This window comes from Semicossyphus pulcher, unplaced genomic scaffold (assembly GCF_022749685.1).
Source record: "Semicossyphus pulcher isolate SPU_LCO1_2020_fin unplaced genomic scaffold, fSemPul1.0.p SCAF_7, whole genome shotgun sequence".
Lineage (NCBI taxonomy): Eukaryota > Metazoa > Chordata > Actinopteri > Labriformes > Labridae > Semicossyphus > Semicossyphus pulcher.
In genome coordinates, this window is record NW_027211748.1 from 9647092 (window position 1) to 9668611 (window position 21520).

A 21520-nucleotide genomic window follows, 5' to 3' on the forward strand; every position below is an offset into this window, starting at 1 on the left:
CTGATGTGTCATCCTACTGCCTCATTATACCTGTTGTCCTGATGTGTCATCCTACTGCGTCATTATACCTGTCATCCTGATGTGTCATCCAACCGCGTCATTATACCTGTTGTCCTGATGTGTCAACTTACTGCGTCATTATACATGTCGTCCTGATGTGTCATCCTACTGCGTCATTATACCTGTCGTCCTGGCTATCATCCTACTGCGTCATTATACCAGTCGTCCTGGCTGTCATCTTACTGCGTCATTATACCTGTCGTCCTGGCTGTCATCCTACTGCGTCATTATATCTGTCGTCCTGGCTGTCAACTTACTGCGTCATTATACCTGTTGTCCTGATGTGTCATCCTACTGCCTCATTATACCTGTTGTCCTGATGTGTCATCCTACTGCGTCATTATACCTGTCGTCCTGGCTGTCATCTTACTGCGTCATTATACCTGTCGTCCTGGCTGTCATCTTACTGCATCATTATACCTGTTGTCCTGATGTGTCGTCTTACTGCGTCATCATACCTGTTGTCCTGATGTGTTATCCTACTGCGTCATTATACCTGTCATCCTGATGTGTTATCCTACTGCGTCATTATACCTGTCGTCCTGGCTATCATCTTACTGCGTCATTATACCTGTTGTCCTGATGTCATCCTACTGCGTCATTATATCTGTCGTCCTGGCTGTCAACTTACTGCGTCATTATACCTGTTGTCCTGATGTGTCATCCTACTGCCTCATTATACCTGTTGTCCTGATGTGTCATCCTACTGCGTCATTATACCTGTCATCCTGATGTGTCATCCAACCGCGTCATTATACCTGTTGTCCTGATGTGTCAACTTACTGCGTCATTATACATGTCGTCCTGATGTGTCATCCTACTGCGTCATTATACCTGTCGTCCTGGCTATCATCCTACTGCGTCATTATACCTGTCGTCCTGGCTGTCATCTTACTGCGTCATTATACCTGTTGTCCTGATGTGTCATCCTACTGCGTCACTATATCTGTCATCCTGGCTGTCATCCTACTGCGTCATTATACCTGTCGTCCTGGCTGTCATCTTACTGCATCATTATACCTGTTGTCCTGATGTGTCATCCTACTGCGTCACTATATCTGTCGTCCTGGCTGTCATCTTACTGCGTCATTATACCTGTCTTCCTGGCTGTTATCTTACTGCATCATTATACCTGTTGTCCTGATGTGTCGTCTTACTGCGTCATCATACCTGTTGTCCTGATGTGTCATCCTACTTCGTCATTATACCGGTCGTCCTGGCTGTCATCTTCCTGCCTCATTATACCTGTTGTCCTGATGTGTCATCCTACTGCGTCATTATACCTGTCGTCCTGGCTGTCATCTTACTGCGTCATTATACCTGTCGTCCTGGCTGTCATCTTACTGCATCATTATACCTGTTGTCCTGATGTGTCGTCTTACTGCGTCATCATACCTGTTGTCCTGATGTGTTATCCTACTGCGTCATTATACCTGTCATCCTGATGTGTCATCCAACCGCGTCATTATACCTGTTGTCCTGATGTGTCAACTTACTGCGTCATTATACATGTCGTCCTGATGTGTCATCCTACTGCGTCATTATACCTGTCGTCCTGGCTATCATCCTACTGCGTCATTATACCTGTCGTCCTGGCTGTCATCTTACTGCGTCATTATACCTGTCATCCTGATGTGTCATCCAACCGCGTCATTATACCTGTTGTCCTGATGTGTCAACTTACTGCGTCATTATACATGTCGTCCTGATGTGTCATCCTACTGCGTCATTATACCTGTCGTCCTGGCTATCATCCTACTGCGTCATTATACCTGTCGTCCTGGCTGTCATCTTACTGCGTCATTATACCTGTTGTCCTGATGTGTCAACTTAATGCATCATTATACCTGTTGTCCTGATGTGTCAACTTACTGCGTCATTATACCTGTTGTCCTGGCTGTCATCTTACTGCGTCATTATACCGGTCGTCCTGGCTGTCATCTTCCTGCTTCATCATGCCTGTCGTCCTTTTGTGTCTTCTGAATGCGTCATTATGCCTGTCGTCCTTTTGTGTCTTCTGACTGCGTCATTATACCTGTCGTCCATGCGTGTCGTCTGACTGTTATATCTGTCGTCCTGATTTGTCGAAAATATGAGTGTCAGGAGGAAGACAGAGTCTGTAAACATAACTGTACTTAAAGCGTGAAAATATGTTATTGAGTTATTTAATCATTATTGTCATACAGATATTAGATACGATAACACTTATAATACAAATACTAAAGTAAAAGTAGTAATATTAATGCATAAAAATACACCATTCCAAGTAAAAGTCATTCATTCAAGAGCACATCTCAAAGCACATAAGCATAATGCAGAGTGGCTACTGTCACCGTTAGTATCTCACTGGATCATTATTTTTGATGTATTGAATGTGAAAAGCAACTAGTAACCACATCTCCTAAACAAATGTAGTTGGTTAGACAATATATTATTTCTCATTGATGCGTAATGCAGTAAAAGCATAAAGTATAGCATTATATAAATATACCTAAGTACAAGAACCTCATGTCTTTATGTACTTTGTTACTTTCTATGATGTGTTATGTGATAAAATGTGTTATTTATATGTACTATTCATGCCCATGAGCAGAAAAGAAAAGGGATACTTAGAGATGTACTCTAAACATTAAGTATAACAGAAGCCGCGTGATGCTGAAATTGTGCACTTAAACAGGTGATAGTTTTTGGATGTATTATTAATACATTTAGCTCCAAATGTCTGCTCTGAAACTGACACAAGCTACTGCGAGTAACTTTTATTTTGTGTCGACTTTGGCGACCCTTGTGGACAAAATGGTATGTCTTTTTTCTTTGCTGATCTCATCCTGTACACGTGTAAGTAGTTTTTTGTGATTAATACTCTTATTGTGCTGTCTTTTATCTTTCAAATTTATCATTCATGGTGGAACTTTACTTTGGAAATTGTAAACAAAGGCACTTCCCGTGCCCGTGCTTTAAATTGCTCCGTCTGACATCGACCCTGTGGAAATGCTAACAGGCATAAAAATATAGAAACAGTCGTCTTCTTCTTGATGGTTTCGTTTGCTTTTGTAGGTCATATAGAGGAATCATTATTAATTTTAGTCTGTTTTCAGATAACCAGAGCCTCTTTTTAGCTTTAAGTTTGAATATGAACCCTTTTAACCATAAATCCCAGTCTGGATCTAAAGACCCTTTCACACATGCACTGCACTCCTGAAAAAAACATTGTCCGGGTGGCCTGTATGTGTAAACACAAACAGATCAAATTTTTCAACCTGACTTTATGGGGACTTTTTCCTGACAGCCCCCCAAGTAACATGTCCCCAAGAAGTCAAGGTGAGTTGATGTGAACACAGCAGGTTATAGTCAGGAACATTCACAGCAAACGAGGGGGCGGGCTGATGACGTTGCATGCAACTGTTACGAAACCGAAAGAGAGACACATAACAGGATGATTAAAAATAGCAATTAATTAACATTAATTTACAAGATGGCAATAGTAATGCTGTCCCCCCATGAGACCCCCTTGTCCGACAGGGAAAATCTCCCGCTGTGAGGGACATGTGTGAAAGAGCAACTTTGGAAAATATCAGAGACAGACTGTCTTGAAATTTCCTGGAAATTGTCAGAAGTGCATGTGTGAAAATGGCTTTAGTGTCAGAACGACAAAATAAAAATATAATATGTTGTCTCTTTCACCTGTATTAAAGAGCAACTGGGTGAACCTTGATATATGCATTCAGAAAGTCAATAATAGTCTTTCATCTCTTATATTTTTACTTTTTTTCTGCATTATAGCTCAAGCAGTAGTCTTCAGCACTGGTCACAGAGGTCAAGGACAAGGTCATACATAAGGTGGAGTGTGTGTAGTTGCTGTACTGGTGCTTCAGCTTGCAAAAATACTCTATTACAAAGTGGGTGATGGTGCACGAGGCAGCATATGAGCTATATGCCACCACATCCGATACTGTCAAGCAAGCAGAGGTACCTTTTCAGCCTGAGACAACTGTCTTTCATTACAGAAGGAAATGTGAAATGTATCTCCGCTCAGATATTTTTAGTTCTTCTATTAGCTCAGAGTAATGCCTCTTCATCCTCCAGGCTCCTGTCTGTGTTTCCACCACCTCTACTCATGCAAAGCTGCTTCTGTTGTATTTAAAGGTAAAGTTACACACTAGTGCTGATGCCTCTAACAAGATTACCACAGCTGTGTCCCTCTTTACATCCACTTGCTGTTACTGACTGCTAAAGCAAACAATGACATAATCTCATTAACTTTGTCCCACTTATCCCCCCTACTCTTTCAGATGAGGACCCCCGAGTCAATAATGTCATTATCCTCAGAGAGATAAAATAAACAGCAGATCTAAGGTAAATAATGACAAACCCAGAGCATTATTTGGAAGGATCCTTAGAAAGCAGAGTTTGTTGTTGTTGTTAGAAACTAGTAGACTTTTACTAGATTAAATCTACGATAACAAAGCTTTTCTGTTACAACAAATGTTCTCTTATTCAGAAGCAGTAGCTCAGAAAGCCTGAGTACATTAAGATCAATAAAATACAGTGTATAAAGAGTAAAAGAGCAAATACCACGGTAGTTGTTGGATGTTCTCTCTCAGTGAAAAACAGAAGAGTAAGCTGAAAATTTCCCTTGAAATACTTGAGGTTGTGGTGCTTTTATTTTGAACCCCCCCCCCCCAGATATTTTTAGTTAAAGCCAGGAAATATCTTATTTTTAAAGGATGTAACCTTACAAATTGTCTTTTTACTTTTCACACAGCATCTTCCTCCTCTCTCAGCTCCAGGGTTGCCAGGTCCGCGGTTTCCCGCTGAATTTGCCTACTTTTTAAGTGTTTTTAAATGATAGCAATGCTGTTAGACTTTAAAAGCAGTGTATATGGTTTGACAGGGGTACATTTTGAGTTCTAGTATTGGGCTGGTTTTTGGGCTGGTTTTGTCACACAGACCTGGCAACCCTGTTTTATAGTGTATAAACATTTATTATTTTTAGCTGAATTTAATGGTTGGATACAGTAGTTCTCCAAACTTAAATTCACAGAGCAATATTTATTAAAACAATACATTGTAAATATAAAATAGTTTACTTCAGGTTAAAGGCAGAGCTGGATTAATCTCCAAGGTATCCCCAAGGCAAGATTGCAGCTGCCAATTTTACCCCACAGTTTCTAACTTTGTAGAAGTATTAAATATGTGGCCATCTGTCAGGCAGGATGGGCTTACCAAAGAAACCTATTTGTTGCATTATGGGAATTGTATGGGAATTTTTTTAGCGTGGCACATGTTAGGGAAGAAAATCCAAGTGTTCTTGGCCCCTTTATTTTGATGCTATGATTTTTAATATTAATTTCCTCTTGTCCTTTGGCCCTGTCAAAGAGCCCTGACAAGTTTTAGATTTAAAAAAAAAGGGAAAAAATGGCGGCAGAAGAAGAAATTGCCACAGATTTTGACTATTGCCACCAGTGGAGGAAAAAGGTGCACCTGATAAAGGAGTTTGAACTGAGGCAGAGAAATTCAACAATACTGTGAATCGGCAGAGCTCGTCTGGTGGTGGGCTGGGTGAACAGCAGGGGTTCTGCTCTGTCGAATGGGGGGGCTCTGTAACCTCCTCGCTTTCATCCTCACACACCCCCTCCAAACCTGAGCGCTGTGCGTACGCTGCGTCGACCGCGTACATCAAGATGTTCCCGTGTGGTTGTATTTTTCTATTAGAAGGAATAATGGACGGGGGATTTGAAGGCATGGGTGCCCGTTGACTAAAGGAGAAGCATTTATGGATTGGAGCTCATCGCCGCCGGAGAAGATCTGGGGAGAGTCTGAGAGGTGAGGCGGCTTTTAGACGATTGTGTGCTGGGGGGGACATCGCAGCGGAAGAATATAGCGCCTATTGAGTATTTTAACAAAACACGAGCCGAAGATTTGGCTAGCCCGCGGTTTTAGCTAATTAAATCCCGCCTGTCGGTCATTATGTCATTACTTATGTTGTTTTCAGTCATCTATCATAAAGCGGTCGTTCATCCTCCGGTCTAATAAAGGCCTTTTACCCACACAAGACGTGTCTGTATCACATACAGTAGCCATCTGCATGCTTCATGGATCGGTGGATAAAGCCAATAAGGCCACTGGCGATGCGAATATTGACTTTGATTGCCATATTGCACCGGATATCAGTTTAAATACATTTAAAATAGGAAAATACGCGGACCAGGAGGCAAATTTAGGCCTATTTTTCACTTAATTCACATACATAGCCATAAAGTTACATATAAGCTATTTAAAGGGCTCAATCGTGCATGTGGACACTTCATTTTGCAGGTCCAGAAGTAGGCTAATATACAAGATTAAATTGCTCACACACTCTGAGGACAGAATGCATGTCTTTAAATATCAAAAATGCTTTGTCAGGCTCACAGTATAACTATCATTTATTTATAACAGTGATGGCAGTCCCCCACAGTCGAAATCCTCCACACAGTGTGTCATTTTGTATGTAGGTTAGTGCATCACCACCATCCCACACAGGAACACACACTGTGGACCGTCCATCCCACTATTATATCTGCACAGGCCTCGGCGAAAAGTGCCCTGCCCACCACAATCATGCAGCATGTCGACTATTTATCCACCTGGTGAACTATAAACCTCTGGCATGCACCAACTGTCTATACATTTTTAGATGGAGCAGCTGTCAGATTAATGCAGGCCTGTCTGAATAGTAGCAACATACAGTATTATGCTGTCAGTGCACAGTGTTTTATTGTTGTGTAGCTAATTTATTTAAAGTGTCTTAATCCACAGTTAATATTTGGTCACTCAGGGGAGTATTATTCAGTCTATTCTTGGTTTAAGTATTATTTTTTGTTAAACAAAAAGTGGGATGTACTTAAGTCCGGAGAGATGACCTCTGACCCCCCAGTGGCTCTTCCTTTCCCTCCAAATCTCTCCTCCCCCCTGCTGGGAGTCTCTGTTGACCCCCAATTCTCCACAGAGGTGCAAATGAGATCATGCTGTTATAGAGAAAAGATTGAAGTGGCTTTTTTCTATTTCTAGAGGAGCTCTTTGGCTCTTAGGGTACCAATCTTATCTTGTGTGATATTCTCACAGCTATAAAGGTTTCTTTTTTTTTTTTTATTGCTCACTCTTTCTCTCTCTCTCAAGAGTCTGCTGACAGTGCTACTTTCTTTGTTTCTCGTTGCAGTGCTGCAAAAGAGCAGACTTCATCCAAGACCACAGATCACATGACAGGTACATTCCTCTCATAAAAAAAACAAATATTACAGTTGTGTAAAAACATAACCTGCTCTTATGTTTTGCTAATTCCACGTCTTGTGTTTTCCTTCTGCTTAGATTTGTGTAGCGATGAAACAGACAACTCTCCTCCTCTCCAGCTTCACACACTCAAGCAGTTTGAACAGGTGAGGACTTTTATTCTGAATTCTCATGAAGCATGATGTGAGTGACACTTCCTTGTCCTTCAGCATAAAGAGCAGCACTCCAGTGAATATCTGTATGTTCCCATTGAAAATATGCTCTACAGTGCCATCTTGTGGCTTTACTTCTATTTGCAAGAAGTAATGAAAAAGCTGATTTGGTTTGCTCCTATGCAATATGCTTAACATCACAAAATCTGAAGACAATCAGGAGTGGTTAATCAGAAATCCTTGTTCATATCAACATTATTTAGAATGTATTTTATAGTATATTTTTATTATAGTTTTAAGGAGAACACCTGCAGCTGATGGAAAACACCCTGAACCCTCCTGCTGGTTACAGTCTGCCTCTGGCTTCAGCGTGGCCCACTTTAGGGTATCTCATCTGTCTCTGCTGTACTATTATTGGACATGGCACCAGTGGGTTTTTACATAATAATAAATATCCTATCCTGACCATAGGATATTTAACATATTATTATCACGACTTGTACTTTGGCAGTCTGCCGGTTCTTTGTGCATCTTTTGCTAAATTTAACTTGGAATTAGATTTGACGATGAAGATTTGAAATTTATGTATGTATTTTTGTATTTTTTGTCTCTGAGAGCAATGTGGCATTTGGATGTTTTTCTTTTAAATTAAATTGATTTAATGCTTTCTCTTATTGGTATCGAAGATGGTTATGTAAACCAGGTGTAAAAGGGCTGCAACCGAGTAATACTTTTAATTGATGATGTGTTGACATCTTCAAATTGATTCTTTTGTCTTAACAACAGTCCAAAAGACTCTATCAAATAAATTGCAAAGAAAAACAGCAAACCTTACATTTAACAAGCATTTCACAAAAAAATTATTATCCATCAAAAGAGTTTGCATTACATTTATTTTGATCAACTTATCAATTGATTGACTGACAAATAGTTTAACATTTTGGGAAATAAATTGATCAGCCTTTCTGCCAAGTAAGATGAGAAAATTTCTGTGTGTCTATTATGACTAAGAGCCCGGATATAATTAGCTTAGCTTAGCATAAATATTGGAAACAGTCAGAAACACCCAGACGTTATAGAGTAGATATAAATAGCTGAGTGATTCACATTTCTGTTTGTGTACTGATTAAAGAAATGAAATGATAAGAAGTGAGCTTTAACATTTTGATTGGCAGATTTTAAACTTTTACCAGAGCCAGGCTAGCTATTTCTCCCGTTTCCTCTCTTTATGCTACAATAAGCTAGTCGCGTCCTCGCTCTAGCTTGGTAATAAAGGCTCCAACATGACAGTGCTAGTCATTTCCTTATTGAACTCTGGTGTCTTATTACTTATCAATTCAGCTGATCTATTGTTACTTCTTCCCTTAGGAGAAAACAATATTAGTGGAAGCCTGCAGCGTTCTCAATTGACCCACTATCGTGCTTGCATTGCAGCCAAAAATATCTGAAGCTGATATTCTTCTTAAAACAGTTCAGACAAGTGTGGCCGATTATCCTTTAACCAGACTGTTTCATACCAGCCCAGAATAAAAGACAAGTAAAGCACTATAACTGTCCCTCTGATGTTATTCTGGAGGTGCCGCTGAGCCCTGTTAAAACAGGAGGTGTCACCAACCAGACATGCAAGCTGAAGTTTCTTTCTGAAAGGCAGCACCTGGAGTCACTTACATGCTCTTGCTCATGCTCTTGGATGTGTCACTTTTACACTAAAATTAACACACTCTGCACGCACATATTTACACATTCACAGTTATCTGTTTGTCTTTGATGAGGAGCTGAAAAGTGAGTGTGTCTGAGGTCAAAGTGTGTCATGTGTGTTGTTTAAAAACAACTTATGTACATGATGTCATTCCTGATGTTATGTTGAGACTCCGCCTGGCGCCTGTCCTATCTTTGCTCAGAATTATTTAGCATGTAATGTGACACTTTAATGGGTACACTGACTGAACACATCCACATCTAATGATGATGTAACTGCATGTGTTCACATGTGTCAGCTACCTCATTATAGATGCTCTTTATAATGAAAAAGGTTCTTGCTGTTGTTGTGATATTAAGTGGAACGTGTCTTCCTTTCGCTTATGTTCTTAGTGCCCACTCGTCTCTCTGCGGGACATTCAGGGATTCACCACACTGTAAGATTCAGGACACCTCCCTATTAATAGCACAGTGGTTCACAAGTACCAGGTCTCCTATTTCAGACAACTTCTTTCCACTCACCTGTCTGCCCATTACCTCCTCTGTTATACAATGTTGGTTAGTCTTTCTCTGGGGAGTTTACGACATGTAGCAAAGCTGTATAGCTAGCATCGGCCTGTGATGAATTCAGTGTTGGGTAGGGGACTGGGTAGATGTGTTATTTGTCCAATTTTAGATGATATGACTCATTACTTTCCACTTACTTAATAAATGCTACATTAGTTGGGTTTCGTCCATGCATAAGGGACACAACACCAAAACAAGCTATCAGCCCTGACTTCACCCATTTTGTTGTTATGGCTAACGTGTAAGCTAGCTGTTCTAGTTTGTCATTCAATCGACACAAAGCCATTAGTAAATGAACATATGTTTCTCACCATAAAAGTACCATAAGTCTATTAATTTCTCTGCTTTTAAATCTGTTTGGGTCTCCCCCAAACCCTGAGAAAGATATCTGTAAATTTAGCTAGCTAACATCAAAATTAATTACTAGCAAGCTTTAGCTAGTTGCTAACTTTCTTTGTCTGCTGTTTGTTGCTGAGCATGAAGGCTAGCAGAGTTATAGTGTTTTTTAGCGTCTCTTTTGCTGTTTTTTTTCTATTGTCTCTTAATGATTTCCTTCTACTGATGTATAGAGACTGGTGGTGACTGAGGCATATAATACATCTCATAACTTTATCACCAAAGCAAAGAGACAAAGTGAAAACTGCAAAACATTTGACTCAATGTTAACATCTCTATAAAAAACCTTTATTTGTTTTTATGTTAGACTCCTGTGCTGTGGGCTGTTTTACCTGAACACTGTGTTTATCACCTTAAATTAAACGCAAAGACTATAAGTTAAAGATTGTTAGCCTACTTTTTGGAGGGTTAAGGTTATTCAGAAAAGCGATCATTTGGCGTGTGAGGGGTACTAAGCATGCCATAGGATGCTACATATTAAGACATCTTTTGCCTTTTAATAAGAAAAAGTGGAGTGTTAGTGTATATTTTTATTTAATAGAGTTTAATCTCCACACTTTAAATTATATTAAAAGCCAACAGGGCAGTTGTTAAACTTGACATTTATCTTAAATACCTTTGAAGGGAGGCAGACAAAATGAAAATGAACAGAGAGCGCCTCACATCTGACCCCATTCTCTCTCTGTTTGTTCATTTTGGCCCTCCTGTTTTGCAGTGGGGTGAGATTTCCCTTCATATCACAACTGCCTGTGAGCCCTGAACCTCCCACCCCCCTCCCTCTTTCCTCCCACCTCCCTCCTCCCCTCTTCTCCTCTTCCGCACATCTCCCCTGGCAGTCTGGGATTCCAGGGATGTCTCCTGCAGTAAAATAAGCTCCTGTCCGTCCCCTAGCAGACCAGAACACACCATGGAGCTGACATGGCTACACCTCTGACCGCCCGGGCTGCAGAGTCGCCCTCTGCACTGCAAACTCCTCTTTAGACTCTAGTGTGTGTGTGTGTGTGTGTGTGTGTGAATGTGTTAGTATTAGTGTGTGTTTGCTTTTATAGATGGTATCCTAATGGCCTGTTAGAGGCCTGGATGCCACTTTGTAAATAAGTTGTTTATTTGGACGTTATGCTCTTTTGGAGGAGGAGGTAGCATGTCTAACGGTTACCGGACTCTAACACACGGACAGGCGGTCACGCTCGCTGTCCTTTAAAATGGACTCCGTATTATCCTATGATACGGGGAGGTCCAAGACGACTTTTCATTTCTGACCTATAACGGACATGTCGAGCAGTGTCGGTGCTCTCTGACGGTCATGTCTAACGGTTACCGTACTTTGTCACAGCACCTGAATGACCTGAAGAAGGAGAACTTCAGCCTCAAGCTCCGCATCTACTTCCTGGAGGAGAGGATCCAGCAGAAGTACGAGGAGAGCAGCGAAGATGTCTACCGCACGGTGAGTACAGCCTCTCATTGAGCAAGAGGAAATGAATGGAAACCTGATTGACTGGTGATGAATGGGATGATGAATGGGACTGTAAGTGGTGTGTGGAGCTGTTCTTCAGGGGCCAGGGGTCGTATCGGTTTCAACAAAATGATGAAGAATATGGATTTTGCTTTGTTGAGCACTGATTGAGTAATCAAACAGTTCATACACTCAGAAATACAATCTTTGTTTCATTCCACTTTATTGTTTTGATCGTATTGTGTATTCTGTTGTTTGTACTGTGAGCTTTAAGATGTCTGAACTGGACCTGGATATATTGTCCCGTGTGTTATACTAACACTGACGGTATTCTTGTTATCATACAAGTACACAGGTATTGAGTAGCTTTACTGTTGCTTTACTTATCCACTTCCACTGTGTGTTGACGCAGCTGTCGTCATGTGTGAGGTGATGTGACCAGCCATATGTCTGTTTTACCAAGTGCTTGTTTTTAGATGTGTCTGCACTGTGAGGGACTACTCATTAACCAGCCTATGTTCAGGAGTTTGATGCAGTTCGTGCCTACATAATTGTCCTGTGTTTCATGTGGTGTAAGTATAATCTGAGTTGGGGTATCAGATTCAGTATTGGGAGAGAGAGAGAGGGTAGGATTGGTGTATGTAGCTGCTTTAATCCTGATTTAAATGTTGATGAGTTTTTATATTGTGTTTCATCGAGGTTAAGTTTTTACATGGCCCCTTCAGATGTTAAGATGAGTTATTACATGCATATCTCCATGTTTCAGTCACATAGCCAGGGCCGGAGCACAAGATTCTGCAACCAGCACATATAACTGCTCGTAGGGCCCCCCTCGTATGATTCCCCTGTACATTTATTTTTCTCTGCTACCCTTGTGCCTCTGTAGTTTTCTATATAAATCTTACATATTCTTAATCATATTAATATAAACAAGATGATTTGCTGCACTAGCTACAACATGCCTAGTTAGCAGCTGATGCACTGTTGATTCAATTTGGTTTTAACGTTGGTTTCACGCAATCATTCAGATCCTACAGGTTTCAGAAAGCTGCCATCTGTGAGACCACAAAAATACCTTTGAATATCAACTGACCGCTATAAAATGGGTGGAAATATAGTTAAAATATTCGCTCCAGGTTAGGAAATGCTATTAGACTAAAGCAAGAGTTCTAAGGTCACAAACGTAAGGTAGAATTACTTTATGCAGTGGCAGTGTAGAGTTGTATTTTATTCATACTGAAACAAAATGTTACTGTATGACACTTCAACATGCGCCTTCTAGCAGAATAACTGATTAATAAAAGGGACACTCACAAAGCACAGTTCGTGGGTTTGATGAAAATTATTTTAACCGTAATCCTCCTGATACACAGCACAGAAAAAAAACTCTGTGAATGAGGTATTTCATCGAATGACACATAAGTGACAACATAGTGTGGGTATATTTATTGATTAAGTCATTTATCCAGAACATTCTCGATCTTCTCAAATATGAGGATTTCAATCTTTTCTCTGTTTTAACTTCTAAAATTGGATAACTGGGTTCAGACCGATTGACGTATTAATTGAAGATTAAAAAATGGATGATGAAAAACAACTTTTTTCTGCTGTCGTATAACGGCAAAATTTTCCCTCCTTTTCCTCTGTCAGAGTTTGTGTTTGTATCTGTGGGCTTCACAGTTACTTTATATGCGTGTAAAATTTGGACCTACAGGTGACTTACAGTAGAACAGCTGTTGTTTGTTACACGAGCCGGCTGACCATCATCAACTATTCTTTCATCTGAAAAAACTAAATGGCAAATTGATCCGGCCGAGACTTGAGTGTCCTTTCACTGATCCCCACGGTCGCTGCATACCAGCGGTGATTGGGTAAACAGATCCCACGTCGCACAGATACCTAAATGGATTTTAATCCTTGTGCTTCACAATCTCTCTCTCTGTCGTCGGCTAAAAGTTCATCAGTCTAATCACTTTTTTATTGGACACAAAATCTTTGTTCCTGAGCAGCTCGTCGCTCTGCTGGCTTCCTGTCAGTGTTCCCGGCGTCTCTCCAAAGCATTCAGTGTAACACGGTACAGACCAGGTGTGTGTGTGTGTGTATGTGTGTGTTGGTCCTGGGCACATAGTGATCCTCTCCCAGCTCCACAGACTATTTATAGAGATGTCCTGAGTGTACTGACTTATTTATCACATGGATCACATGAGTGTCCACTCATACATTATATTTAATCATGCTGTTTCATTCTCACACTGTAAAATGTAACGATTTACTTCATATGAATCATAATTCAATATGTGGCTGAAAAGATTAATTGATTTATTGAATGAGAGAAAAATTAAACAGAATTTTATTTATCATTATCATGAATCACTGGCCCTGTAAAGACCTTTGTATTCCCTCTGTGTTTGCGTTCTGCTGCATAGATAAAGCTGCCTTGCCTTATTTTTTCAATCAACATGTAAACCGTTCTTTGGGTTCAGTTTTGCAAGCGTCACTTTGGGCTTTAAGGAATTCTGACTGTGAATAGTTGTTTTTTTTTGTATTATCTAACATTTTATAGACAAAACAATTTATCATTACATATTAAGTCACTGAAAATAGCATATATTTCTGTTTTCATTCATGTAATTAAACCGGAGCAGGTAACGCGCTGAGGTGGGGATATGGCAGTTTGAACAGAAACATCAATAGATGCAAAAAGGCCTTCTCCACATTAATATAGATATTGTTTCAAACAGTTTATCCCCTTTGTTTCTTGACTTCCACATAATAAAATATTTATGTTCACATGAGAACGCACAAACGATTCCAAACACCTAAACAAGTCTGCAGGGCCACAATATTAATTCTCCTACTATGGCGAAGACTTGGCCCGCAATACTCTGCCTCTGATTGGACGTCACTGTTATTCTTACCCTTACCCTAATCAATCTCACTCTTCACACCTAAACCTCAACAACCCCAACCAACAAAGGAAACGAGTACTGGACAATCAGAGGCAGAGGCAGACAGGTCCTGTCTTCACCAAAGTTTGTTGTTTTGTTTTCCAGCTGGGAGAGAAGAAAGTTCTGAGCATGCACAGTAAACATATTTTTTAACAAACACAAAAAAGCCAGTTATTGTTGTTATTGTTTCAGACACATGCTTATTACACAAAGCAATAATAGGCATGAGCAAATTCATGTGATGACATCATCATATCCCAAACAATCCCTGTCCACATCTCAACACAAAAAAAATGGAGTTGCTGAACTTTTTCTCCTTGTAGAAGTTTTCCAAAACCTAGTGACCTAAAATGCACGAAACGTATATGGACAAAAGGCCAAAATACATTAAAAAAAAGTGTGAGGACTTGAAGTACATGATGCTACCTGATCAGTCACAGTGCTGCAGGTGTGTTTGGTTTGTGAGTGACGCTCCTGTCAGTGTCTTTAAGTGCAGCCAAGCACAGCCGTGTTATTAGAGGATCTGTGTTGCTGAGGGCCGCTGGGCCAGCAGGAGCCAGAATAGCAGGTGCACTGTGATGGACGTCTATATATAGAGCTGTTTGCAAGACGGGAAAATGTCTCTCTTACTGTAAGCCAAGCTGTTGACACACGAACACACTCAATGAAGCACATGGGCCTCTTACTGCTGTGTTACATTATTTAACATTTAGGATAATCATTCAGTTGCATAAGAAGTGGTGGTGCTACATTACTTTGTATTGCACAGCGGAGTTCTTAACTGGTCTTATATAACATTTATTATCAATATGAGCTTTGAGCCAATGTCCTAAACACTGAACTTGAACTTAAGACATTAAACATTAGAAGTTTTTTTGAACTGCACAATCACTCTTAGATTAATACAGAAATGTGTTATTAATAAGAGAAGAATATTTTCTGCTGCACTAAAAACAACCTCATACAATAGATTTCTGCTGTCCTTTCAGACTTATATTATTTATATTAAATTATGATGATCATAATGTGGTTAGAGATTGCTTACTTTTGGATGTGTGTCTCTCTGATTGGACGAGAGACGTACATGTGTAAGAACTACGTGCTTTGGTCTCACGTGCAATAAGAATATGTGTAGTAGCCAACAGTATGTGTGTGTGTCGCTCCCTCGTGCCTTTCAGGAAGATGCTTACGAGTTGATTTCAGCCTGCAAGTGTCGGTGCACGTGCAGCTATGATCTGAGTGTTGGGGACAGACCGGGGTCAGCAGACTTATACATGCACGAGGAGGCAATAAAACCTTTGTAAACTAGAAGGAAAGAAAGGAAGACTGAAGAGAAGAGAGAACAGAGCGACACAGGGACGTATTAGGAGCTAAACAAAGATGGTGGACAGGAGAAAGTGGACAATCTGCTGAGATAAGAAGGAGCTAAGCTGTCGTGATGAAGGTGATAAAACCAGCGAGAGCAGCTATTTGATCTGAGTCCAGCAGACAGACACACAGACAGACACGCAGACAGATAAACCGTCCTCTCTCCTCTCTCTAAGGTCAGAATGGAAAGAATAAGCCCCTCCATTTTCACTGTTTAAATCCTCCGTTCCCTAGCCCCAATGTAAGAGCCCGGACCGGCCTGAAAATGTCCCCTGTGGACCCGGGCAGGTAAACAAACTGTGGAGTTTAGCCTTTGGCCTCAGGGCCGAGTATCTGAGCTGCTCTGAATTCTCCAGATCTAAATATAACGCCACGACAGCTCGGTCAGATACTGTTGATACACAACACCTACCAGCACTGATTCACACAGCAGAGACAGAGATCAGGGGGTGAGGAGGAGATACAGTATGTGACCAAGAGAATAATAGTGGACATATGAGCAATAAATTACAGCATGTCAAACTTTACAGAACCATCGAAATCTGTCCAAAATCCTTATTGATATCTTTGACTTTACGTACAGTTTACAGGACAGACACAAACACGCTTTTCACATAACAATGACGTATTTTTATTCCCCCATTTATTTACCTCATTGGTCCTTTGATAGATTCCTTTGTCTCTGCAATGACAAGCATTGCCATTAGCTATGTGTTTAGCCTGTATGGTGAGAAATCCCCGAATGGATCAGAATCATCTTACTTGCCAAGTATGTATACTAGGGGAGGAAATTGCAGGGTAACTCACAGGGTATACATCACGATATCTGATTTCTTCAGCCAATTACTTTCAGTTCTCATTACCCTCATTCATGTCATGTCAAATCTGGTTAGAGCACCATACATTTGTGAATTAAAATAGCAAAATGTGGTGCCGGCCTATCAATAATTGTATTGCACACTGGCTCTCAGTTGCCGCCCACATCAAATTCAAACCCTGTTGCTCCCTTACAAAACAGCAACAAAAATGGCTCCTGCCTACCTGAACGCCATCATCCAGGTCTACACTCCTCCTGCCCTGTACGCTCCGCCAATGAAAGGCGCCTGGTACTCCCATCACAACAGGGCCCTAAGTCGCTAACTAGACTCTTCTCCCTTGTAGTCCCCAGGTGAGTCCATTCGGTCCGCAGAGTCCCATTCACCTTTAAGAAGAAGCTAAAGACCCAGCTCTTTATGAACATCTCTGACCTTAATGATATTGATGCTACTGATGATGATGGCGTTGAGGATGTTGTCGATGTTGCTTAGGATATTCATGATGATGATGATGATGATGATGATGATGATGATGATGATAATGACTATATTGACCTTGTTGATGATGACAATAAAAAACAAAACAAAACAAAAAACCTGTCGGCACCAGTGTCTGGTCACACTTAAATCTGTTTGTTGGCACTTCCTGACTTCGTCCCCACCTGTCTTGATCGTTGCTTGTATTAACTCTCAGATGTACGTCGCGTTGGACAAAAGCGCCTGTTAAATAAAATTGTAAAATTGTAAGTCAGGACGCTGATATATTGCTGTATCGATATTTTGTCCCACCCCTTATGTATACGCATACAAGATATTTAAATCTGTTTTTATACATATTCAATCAAAGCTAAACGTTACAAGATTTATAACATCAAAACTTCATAACTTGTGAATAAAACATTATTTACATTTTTCATTTGAATAGACATTTTTTCAGGGGGAAAAAATGAAAAAATGACAGCTCAGCTCCATCAAGAACAACACTATGAATCAAATGCAGTCATCATCAATCATATCCACGCTATCACAAGCCAAAATGTCTCCTGAGAAAAAGAAGAAAAAAACATGTTTGGTGTTATTCTGGCTGATTACAGCCCTCACAGCCCTGACAGGTGATTAGGTGAAAACACCTGTGTGGGTGAACATTATCACTGTACAGTCCGTGCTTGTTGATTTAACTGTTTCAGTTACAGAAATATGGTAACTGTGCTGAAGGTGGCAGAGATGATGTGTGATGATACTTACCTCCTTCTTCTGTTGCAGAACATCGAGCTGAAGGTGGAAGTAGAGAGCTTGAAGCAGGAGCTCCAGGAGAAACAGCAGCTTCTGGATAAAGCCCTGTAAGTCCTCCAATACTTAACATAATTACTTATCAATGTGCACTTGTAACCCTGAGTTTAAATGAATAAAGGTTTTCCAGATTAAAAGCATGTATATTTGTGTTATGAACAGTTTCTGTCGCCAATTTTACAGATTCATTTGTTACATAACGTAGGCTACTATCTTTGAAAGTGTCCACCCTTTAACGTTGTGAATCAGTGACTCCACAGGCAGGTAGTCACAGGCTGTTTGACAAAATAGATATAATAATTTCAATGGCTTCTTCAGCTTTATGTTCTTTGATTAATACAGTAAAGAGTGTGCACTGGTGGGCAGATGCACCTCCTTCTATGGGTGTTGGCCGGTGAAGAGTTTGTGTGTCCCTACTCGTTGTGATCCTCTGCATGGCCCTGTCTTCACTGTGCTAACACCTCATATCTCTCACAGCTCATGTGTCATGCAGCAGCTGATACAGATAATGAACTCACACGCAAACCTTCATGATACCGAATGCAACCCACAGCTTTAACCCCTGACATGTTACAGCAGTCTTGCCTTGGATTATTGTAGACATGCTTTGATAGTGTTTGTGATAATGTGACATGATGATGAGGCAGACTGTCCTGTAATAGCAGGAGCCCACCCTGCTGAAGTGCAAAACAATGCACTCTCTCACTTGTGGAGGAGATAAAATGAATGCATGTTTTTATCTGGGAGCGTTCACATGTTCGGGCTTCAACAGTCATGTGAAACAAACATCAGTATGTTCCTGTCTGTTCTCAGGTGATTCGATAGCGATTATGTAAAGATTAAGATAGAGCAGCAGGAGTTTGGCAGATTCATGAGCAGTTGGGGAATTGGCATTTCAGAGATGGCCCTGCGTTACTACTGAAATTGATAGAGATGCTTGTTAAAGGCCAGAGTTGTTGACCTTTAATAGTTCATCATTGGCCAGCTGTTGGTGCTTTTGGAAAGGATGAATACGCTCTTATTACTAGTCTCTATTTCTGTTACTGTTGTCGCTCCCTCTCTGCACATCCTGTACTATTGTTACAGTGGATAACATCATGTAAAACACTGTTCTGTGTCAGCAGAGAGGATTTTGATGATAAAGAAGATATTGTTGCCAACAATTAGCTTGCCTTTTAATTTCCATAGAGTGATTATTGTTTTGGTTTTTTTGTCTTTCAATTTTTTACGATTATTTTTGACCATGATTGACAGGACAGCTGAAGAGACAGTAAATATTGGGAGGAGAGGGTGGGGAATGACAGGTAGCAAAGGGCCGAGGGCGGGGGCTGAGCCTGCGGTGCGTCAAGGACGGCAGCCTCTGTATATGAGGCGCCTGCTCTACCTACTGAGCTAAACTAGACAAAACTACAAACTACAAAATTGCTTACAGGAAGGGTTCAACTATCAGCCCTCTGGTTGGGAAAGGTGACAATTTCTGCTTGGCTCTATATCTAATAAAAACAGATTCTTTCTTGTACTTCCTCTATATTCTGCTGTTTGGATATAATAATGATTGCCAACCACAGAACTCTGTTCTTTCCCAAACTTAAATCAGTGACTTAAATCTCAGTCTCTTAAACTTGTAAAGCCTTGCAGAGTTTCTCTGTAGTTTAAAGTTATAAACTCAGTTTCGTTCTATTTGGCGGCACCTTGTGGTGATAAAAGGCAATTGTGGGCACATACGTCCCAGATAACCAGGCGTCCACGGTTGGTTCCCTTTGTTACAGTTGTAACTCTCGGTTTTACTCACAACTTACAGAGACTGGAGAAGCAGCCGCTTAGCTCCGCCTACCCTCTCTGGCAGAGCAACCGCTGCTGGGTGATGGAAAACGCGTCACTAACTGGGCGCCGCTTGTGATTTTTTTTCCACGAATGTCGCCACAGACACCCAGTCCATAATAATGCTATATACTGCTATATACTGCATAGGCTCAATCACCATTGTGTTACCCCATTCGGTGATATATAGTGACTAAACAGACATTTATTTAAATTAAAAGATTACATCTTTAAATTGTTTGTCGTTGAAAGACTAAGAAAACTGAACCATCTCTCTCCCTGCTTCTTGTAGAAAGGCCAGCACTTAGAGATGAAGGTCTTTCCTGCTGCACATGAAGGACATTTGTCTGTGACTCAGACGTTTGCATTTCTCAGACTGGTTCAAAATATCCCAGTTATTTGAGCTGTTGCATGTGGCGGACAGAGTTAAAAACGTATGTAAGGAGGGTCCAGGACCGGGCTGCTGGCGACACAGTGGCGTGTGCCATTCTGGGAGCACAAATTCTGGGATAGTGTTGTCGACTGAATAAGTGAGATAGACAGATGCTCAGTGCACAGATGGGGTCTTAATGTGTGAGGGAGCACTTACATCATGGTAGGAGGGGAAACAGGATGTAGTTAACCTTCACATCTATAAAACCCCGTTATTATCAAAGTCCAGGTTACTGTCAAGAGAAAAAGATTGCTCCCTTTGCTTTATCTACATCAGGCCTTTCACCACTTTCACACAGTGTGAACATCACGCCTGCAAGAATACGTGTTGACAGTAAAAGCCTGCACCATGGGCGGGGCAGCTTACTTAATCTCTGCTATAAGTGGAGGGGTGTTGGGTATCCCATGAGCACCGAGGCAGACAGGAAAGTGATGACATCATGGTGTCCCCTCTGATTTCATTTCTGTGGTTGGATAATCTGAGATGATTTTGTTGCGGTGATCAACTCTGACTGACTTTCTTCTGTGTTGAACAGCACAACAGCGGAGAGCTTGACCAATCACAATGAGGCAGAGCTGCAGAGACGTTGCCAGGAGCGACAACAGGAAATCGATCACATGGAGCAAGTGCTTGAGACCAAGATTCAGCTCCTGCAGGAGGTTCGTTTGCTCTCATCTTCAGCTGTTAAAGTGACACACTGGTGCCTTAGCTTCACAAATCATTACTGTTTCTATATATGTGTGTGCGCGTGTGTGTACCCAGGAGGCCCAGCTAGCACGCAGCGAGGCAGAGCGGATGGCCTCGCACTCCCATGCCTCCCTCCTCTCCCTTGACACCCCTATGGAGGAGATCCCCGAGGACGAGAGGCCTCCCAGCATCCTGTCCCCTTCCAACACCAACAAAGACAGGTGCCGCATCTCCTCCACCTGCATCAATATCAAACAACCACATCCACCTTTCTTTATCACTGATGATATCTCTGTCTGCGCTCAGGTTAATAGAGGAGCTGACTAAAGAGCTGCGCTCCAAGGATGTGCTCATCACAGAGCTGAGCGGAGAGAAGACGACTCTTACTCTGAGGGTGGGCGAGCTGGAGGGACAGGTTCAGGAGCTGTCTTCGTCTCTGCTGCAGAAGGACAAGGATGTGGAGGTACATATACAATCACAGCGAGCGTAAAAACATCCTCATAGGTACAAAGCTGCAGGCAAACCCTGAACAGTTTATACCAGCCTTCTAATATTTCTGC

The 21520-nt window shown here is 41.2% G+C and overlaps 1 protein-coding gene across 1 annotated transcript in view; it reads left to right on the forward strand.

The window, feature by feature from the left end:
- Positions 1-5739: 5739 nt before the first annotated feature.
- The window catches only part of LOC138611397 (myomegalin-like), a 42656-nt gene continuing 26875 nt past the window's right edge, over positions 5740-21520 (forward strand). Inside the window, exons 1-8 of the mRNA XM_069684480.1 lie at positions 5740-5886; positions 7262-7308; positions 7411-7478; positions 11479-11589; positions 17993-18069; positions 20809-20932; positions 21036-21181; positions 21267-21423. Coding sequence (XP_069540581.1) covers positions 5837-5886; positions 7262-7308; positions 7411-7478; positions 11479-11589; positions 17993-18069; positions 20809-20932; positions 21036-21181; positions 21267-21423 — 780 coding nt within the window. The 5' untranslated portion in view covers positions 5740-5836. The remainder of the gene's footprint in view (positions 5887-7261; positions 7309-7410; positions 7479-11478; positions 11590-17992; positions 18070-20808; positions 20933-21035; positions 21182-21266; positions 21424-21520) is intronic.